Source organism: Panulirus ornatus, chromosome 58 (genome assembly GCF_036320965.1).
Source record: "Panulirus ornatus isolate Po-2019 chromosome 58, ASM3632096v1, whole genome shotgun sequence".
In the NCBI taxonomy this organism is placed as follows: domain Eukaryota; kingdom Metazoa; phylum Arthropoda; class Malacostraca; order Decapoda; family Palinuridae; genus Panulirus; species Panulirus ornatus.
The window spans coordinates 11,322,574-11,329,718 of NC_092281.1; the positions used below are offsets into that span (position 1 = coordinate 11,322,574).

Sequence of the window (7,145 nt, forward strand, 5' to 3'; positions counted from 1 at the left end):
ATAAACCAGCAGCATAACTTACCAGCCTTACCAGTGTTCTCCTGTAATATTGCTGCTATAAGAACAACATGGCCAATGAAAAATACACCCAGAAAACATATAATTCCTCGTCAGTTCTACAATTTTCACCTGCGTTATGCAACGTATAACATTCTAGTAATATGCTTCTTAACATTCTCTCCAACTTGACAAAACTGGATTCTTTGGAAAAGAAAAATATACTTGAATTTACAACAATATTTGTAGAACACACTCCTGGCTGAAGAAAGTTTGACAAGGAAACTATTAACTAACGAAAACTACTATCTACATCTAAATCTGGATAATACAGATTATATATCTATCTGTGATTGCTCGAAATACAAGGGGGTTGACTTTCTAATTACAAATAATTCCATGATAAACTGGAAATAACCTCATTCACAGCCACAACACGAAGGGGAGACACTCTGTGCCAGAAAGACAGACACACAGAGCACAAGGGAGAGATACATAGTACTAGGGAGGGATACAGGGTATCTACCATAAACTAACATTATATACATTCCACTCTTATATATCATCATGGATACCTACCTACCTACCAAGTATAATGCTCTGGTGAGGAAGGAAGATCAAGGCGTTGCTCTCGAAACCTGTGCTTGAGTTTATGCAGTTCACGAGGGTAATAATTTTCGCTGCTATAACAATGTCTCCAAGTCATCTTGGGTATAACAACACTGTCAGGTCAGGCGGATCCCTAGAGCGTTATAAATACTCTTACTAACTACATAATGCCACTATATGATACAATATTTTCATCAAGGTTATGTCTTGTGGCCACTCGTGCACTATGGGCAGGTTTTGAAAAGTCTGCTTTCTATATGTGTTTGTGCCAGTTGTTCCAACACCAGTAAAAAGGCTTTTGCACCCCCGAAGCACACACATGGCTGCTGTTCCTACAGTTTCTGTGTGGAGACCAGACACTCACGGGCGGACCATTATGATGTCTTCCTCTTCCCCCACGAACAGCTAAGCTAAGAATTTCTCTTCCTTCATTTGTTATTCACTCTCCTATAACCTTTCTACCTTTAAGTCTTGTCTACAACCACCTGTGGAGTCAGGATCATGTTCTACTTCTCTTTTTACATTTTCTATTCACCTGAGAAGGTCTATGAGTGAGTCATGCTCTTCCTTGTGGCATGGCTGGTGCTGTGAGAGCTCCACAAGGGCCGGGTGTTCTTCGTCCTCGGCCCCCGTCGACCTACATAAGGGCAAGGTGTCAGTCATCATGGCCTCGGTGATTCATGAGGGCTGAGTGTCAGGTATGGCCTTGGGTAATGCCCAACACACACACACACACACAGATCTGACCGTGACTGGATGAGTTTACACAGACTGGTTCTCAGGTGACAGACGGAGCGCGCATGATAACGTTCCTTGACGAGATGCAGCAGAGCAGACGCATGGCGCGGTGGCTCATCTGTTGAACTGACGCAGGAGGTCCTTTAGCGAGACTCGGTCCATGTTGGAGACGGTCCTCCCACTCTTACAGAAGAAGAGCTCTCGACACTTCCCCAGGGCGTCCTTGGCGTAGCAATGTCGGCACTCCGTTACGTCCAGGATGTTTTTCTCTGTCAGGAGGGAGATGCGTGGATCAGATAAGCAAGCACAGAGAAGAGCTCTCACGTACCAATAAGGAAAGAAGGGAGGAGACATCAAGGGTCAAATCCCGAACATATCACCAGGAAGAGCTGAGGTGAAGTGTGAGCAACAGGCGTGAGAGCATCGGTGTGGGTTTATACCTATACACTGAACAAAGGCGGCAACCACTGTATGTTGCTGACGGGTGGTCACTTTGTGGAAACTTGTTTCCGAGATGATCATTGTGCGCATGTCACACGACGCCAGTCAAGAAGTAGGTGATATGAACTTGTCTCTGCACATCTCAAAGCTTCAATAAGTACATGGGGCTGTTCTGAAATTTTGGGAGAGGATATCTATCAATTTCTGTCAAACTAAAAAGTGAAAGGGTAATGTAGCGTCATCCCAAGGGATAAGATAAGCTCACCCTCTGTCCTGAAGAAGTAGTTGTCCAGCTCCACGTCATGGATGACCTCCTGCATCTCTATGACCGACTGCGGCAGGGAGAGCAGGAGCAAGCTCACTTTCCTGCGCAGGTTACTGAGACGTAGCTGGTGGGTGGTGAGGGGACACAGCTGGCCCTCCTGATGGGGGGGTTCCTCCAACGGTGCCTGCAGGACCTTGTCCACCATCTCGTGGTTGACGAACCTCAGGCGCTCCAGGTAGGCTGCAGAACAGGATCTGCCTCATTAGTGCGGCCCCTGCATGACCCCTTATGATGATAATGTTCCAACCTGACATCACACACATGACCTTACGAGAATGATCATGACCCAAATAGGATTCTCCATGACTTCTCATGACCCATGTGACATGACTTTATGCTAATTTCCCTTCTGTATTCACTCACGTTTCCTCAGACGAGTCTTCATCTCCTCGTCCAGGGTGTGGGGGAGATAAACCTCCATCAATCTGGCCAACTGGTCCTCCTCAAGTTCGACCAGCGTGGACTTGGGGACTGGTAGGAGGGTGGTCGATGGCCCCAGCCTTGCTCCAGGTGCGATGGGCCTGGAAGGTGTTGGCTGTGTGGCAGACAGTGTGGTTGGCCTCGGGAGTGTGGTGGATATGGGAGGTGGGGTGGAGAGGGGAAATGGGGTGGAGAGGGTAGGTGGTGGCACTGGTAGTGGTGGTGGTTTGAGGGTGACGACTCTGGGGGTACTGTAGAACCCTCCCCATGTTACGGGGGTACTGTAGGACCCTCCCCATGTTACGGGGGCACTGTGGGCTGCCTCATTGGCTTGGGTGTTAGTCTGTAACAGCGAGAACAACACGGGCATAGTGGAAGGAGTGGTCCCACGGTGTCCCGGCTGTGTGGGTGTTGTGAGGGAGGGTGAGGGCTGTGTGGGTGTTGTGAGGGAGGGTGAGGGTTGTGTGGGTGTTGTGAGGGAGGGTGAGGGCTGTGTGGGTGTTGTGAGGGAGGGTGAGGGCTGTGTGGGTGTTGTGAGGGAGGGTGAGGGTTGTGTGGGTGTTGTGAGGGAGGGTGAGGGCTGTGTGGGTGTTGTGAGGGAGGGTGAGGGCTGTGTGGGTGATGTGAGGGAGGGTGAGGGCTGTGTGGATGTTGTGAGGGAGGGTGAGGGCTGTGTGGGTGTTGTGAGGGAGGGTGAGGGTTGTGTGGGTGATGTGAGGGAGGGTGAGGGCTGTGTGGGTGTTGTGAAGGGGGGTGAGGGCTGTGTGGGTGTTGTGAGGGAGGGTGAGGGCTGTGCGAGTGTCGTGAGGGAGGGTGAGGGCTGTGTGGGTGTTGTGAGGGAAGGTGAGGGCTGTGTGAGTGTCGTGAGGGAGGGTGAGGGCTGTGTGGGTGTTGTGAGGGAAGGCGAGGGCTGTGTGGGAGTAGTGAGAGAGGGTGATGCGTGTCTTGGTGAAGTCAGGGGGTATGAGAGCTGAGTGGGTGCCTTGAGAAAAGGCGAGGGGTGTCTGAGTGTATTGTGAGAGGGTTCGGAGTGTGTGGGTGTATTGTGAGAGGCTTGAGAGTGTATGGGTGTATTGGGAGAGGGTTGGGAGTGTGTAGGTGTAAAGGGAGAGGGGTGGGAGTAAGTGGGTGTATTGTGAGAGGCTTGGGAGTGTGTGGGTGTAGTGGTAGAGAGTGGGGAGTTTGTGGGCGTAGTGGGAGTGGGTTCGGAGTGTGTGGGTGTAGTGGTAGAGAGTGGGGAGCGTGCTTGTGTAGTGGGAGAGGGTGGGGAGCGTGTGGGTGTAGCGGGAGAGGGTTGAGAGTGTGTGGGTGTATTGTGAGAGACTTCGGAGTGTGATGATGTAAAGGGAGAGGATGGTGAATGTGCAGGTGTATTGTGAGAGGGTTCGGCGTGTGTGGGTGTATTGTGAGAGGGTGGGGAGTGTGTGGGTGTAGTGAGGGGGGACGAGACTCCCCTGACCACAATGGAGGTCAGTGATGGCACGGATGCCACCAACACGCTGCAGTTGCCAAAATCTGAAGCAAAAAAAAAAAAAAAAGGAAAAATCAAGACGCATTAATTCGCCATCCTACATGAGGCGTGCGCCCGAGACTATATATCACACTGGTGGTGATGCACCAAGGTGGAAACCCAACCCACTTTAATGTCTGCCTCACTTGCACCCTCCCTGGCTCACCACCACAGTAACAGAGGACTGGGTCAAAAATACTCACGCCTCTCTCTCTCTCCATATCATTAGATTACTACTGTATCTTTTTTACCCAGTGGTTGAGTGGTGGGGTCAGGAGAGCGAGGGTCGACCACGATCGCCGACGCCAGGTGCCACGGAGCCAGGAGGGTGGCCAACACGACCACCGCCAGCCCCCGCCGCCACACACGTCCACCTCTCCAACCCTCCTGCATGGTTGGCGCTACGTGTACGTCCGCCGCCGAAAGGACGCTACAACCATCTGTCGGACGAACACCACCACCAGCTGCCCGCACTTCGAAGGGAGGGCAGGCCCTGCCGCCCCAGCCCCACTCACGCCTGTTCCTGCTCTCCGGTCAAACAGACGGTGCGTCTCCGCAGCTCCAGTCAGACGCTCATCCTGTTGGAGACGAGAGTAGGTCCATGAATGCTGGGCCCAGAGGCAAGATGTATACTGCACACCAAAGCATCAGTGAGAGAGTCGATGATGACATAAAGAAACAGCCCATGTAATCGTGAGTGGTGAGATGAGCTATGAGACCCCCCCGGTGTCTCTCTATCTCTGTACTATACACGCTATCTATGCTATCTATCACTAAGGCAATCTATGCTATCTACACCTAATGCTATCTCTGCTATATCTACAGCCATTAGAGAACCCTGGTGGAGCCGCAGGTCTTGTCATGACGTCCAGGGGAAAGAAGGGCGTGACCGCGTCTTATGTAAAGGCCCGCCACGCCGTCAGTGTACAGGAACAAGGCCTCTCTATACGGCCGGGAGCCGCCGCTGGACAGGAGGCCATTCACGGCGCTATGGTGTGCCACTGTGGCCTCCCCTCCTCTCCTCGCACCCACCATGACCTCCTCCTGCCACGACCCGTCAACCATGACCTACCATGACCTACCCTCAGGGGGAAACCATCCATTGAGTGTCTATGACGACACCACAACGCATGGCCCATCCAACCCGTCCCGCTAAACACCAGGAGCATGACCCACCCTCCTTGACCACACCACCTACCACCACCATGGGATCGAGGTTGCTACCACAGCGCTACGATCCCTGCCACAGCCCCCGCCAGGGATAGCTACCATACCCGGCCATGACCACGACCACACATCAAACAAAGCATCCCTCCCCTTAATCAGGGGGGGGGGGGTGCTGTGGTACACGATCATGAAGGAGGGAGGAGGGACGCAATACGAAGGTGGCCCTCCAAGGGGGGGAACTTAGGAGGCCTCCCACGGGGTAACTAAGAAGCGCCCAGGGGGAAAGGGGGAGGTGTAGACACAGGAAGGCCCACCCCCCGCCCTCCTATACATTTCAAATGACGACCTAAACACGGGACTTACCAACACAATCCCTCAACTGACAGACGACTCGGACTCAGGGAATGAAGTGCAAACAAAGGCAGACTGACGTGAATCAGGGAGAAGCAGACGAATTGGTGCCACCAACACACACATGAGGAACGGACGTCAAACAAACGAGGCATTGTTGACAAATGCGTAGTAATGCATCATGTGATTACATATATATATATATATATATATATATATATATATATGTGTGTGTGTGTGTGTGTGTGTGTGTGTGTGTGTGTGTGTATTGTTATTATTATTAAACGCGAAAGAAAAACTAGACTGAATACAGAAATGAGCAACAAAACAAATTCCATCACTCGGAAATCAACGTAATGAACAGAAACTCAGTGATGTAGCCAACTTATCTTATCTTCTCAATTCCTCTAAAATAGCAGAGAATCCGAGGAGATCCACTCAAGGTTTTTCCAAAACGCTCAACAATCCTTGAGCTCCATCGACAGAAATAACGATATCAAGTTACAGGAAATGGGACGTAGTGCAGACGTGAGCGAGGTTCATCATCATCGTGAGGGGTGTGGAACACTGGCATCACCCACCACAAGATAACGACCGAGACGATGATTTACCAATACATCTTAAAACACACTGAGACGAATAGTTTAATACTTTAATGAAGAGTTGAAAAGTGATTACAAAACGCATTTTCCTTTTTTTTTAATTCTCTCTCCCATCAAGAGTGAGAGGCAGTACAAGAGTGAGAGGCAGTACAAGAGTGAGAGGCAGTACCATCCCTTCCCTCACGTGGTATCCAGCGGTTGTTTACAGTTCACATTTTCCAATAAAATTTCCTGGCCAGTAGACACCGCACGTCTGTACCACCAGCAACGTCTTCATAAATACTTTACTACTGATCAATGTGCTGAGGTGAGGGTTCCTGCCTGGTGAGGGACGGGACCTGCCTGGTGAGGGTTCCTGCCTAGTGAGGGTCCTGCCTGGTGAGGGTTCCTGCCTAGTGAGGGTCCTGCCTGGTGAGGGTCCTACCTGGTGAGGGACCTGCCTGGTGAGGGTCCTACTTGGTGAGGGTTCCTGCCTGGTGAGGGTCCTGCCTGGTGAGGGACGGGACCTGCCTGGTGAGGGTTCCTGCCTAGTGAGGGTCCTGCCTGGTGAGGGTCCTGCCTGGTGAGGGTTCCTGCCTAGTGAGGGTCCTACCTGGTGAGGGACCTGCCTGGTGAGGGTCCTACTTGGTGAGGGTTCCTGCCTAGTGAGGGTCCTGCCTGGTGAGGGTTCCTGCCTAGTGAGGGTCCTGCCTGGTGAGGGTTCCTGCCTAGTGAGGGTCCTGCCTGGTGAGGGTCCTACCTGGTGAGGGTCCTGCCTAGTGAGGGTCCTACCTGGTGAGGGACCTGCCTAGTGAGGGTCCCACCTGGTGAGGGACCTGCCTAGTGAGGGTCCCACCTGGTGAGGGACCTGCCTAGTGAGGGTCCTACCTGGTGAGGGACCTGCCTAGTGAGGGTCCTACCTGGTGAGGGACCTGCCTAGTGAGGGTCCCACCTGGTGAGGGACCTGCCTAGTGAGGGTCCTGCCTGGTGAGGGGGTTCCTCTCTT

The 7,145-nt window shown here is 52.2% G+C and overlaps 1 protein-coding gene across 4 annotated transcripts in view; it reads right to left on the reverse strand.

Annotated features, from left to right (window-relative positions):
• Positions 1–87: 87 nt before the first annotated feature.
• LOC139766498 (uncharacterized) overlaps positions 88–7,145 on the reverse strand; it is a 193,174-nt gene continuing 186,116 nt past the window's right edge. For all 4 annotated transcript variants that reach the window (XM_071695160.1, XM_071695159.1, XM_071695162.1 and 1 more), the window contains 4 exons: positions 4,292–4,618; positions 2,474–4,045; positions 2,051–2,290; positions 88–1,613 (listed from right to left, as the gene is read on the reverse strand). In XM_071695160.1, coding sequence (XP_071551261.1) covers positions 1,459–1,613; positions 2,051–2,290; positions 2,474–4,045; positions 4,292–4,433 — 2,109 coding nt within the window. In that variant the 5' untranslated portion in view covers positions 4,434–4,618 and the 3' untranslated portion in view covers positions 88–1,458. The remainder of the gene's footprint in view (positions 1,614–2,050; positions 2,291–2,473; positions 4,046–4,291; positions 4,619–7,145) is intronic.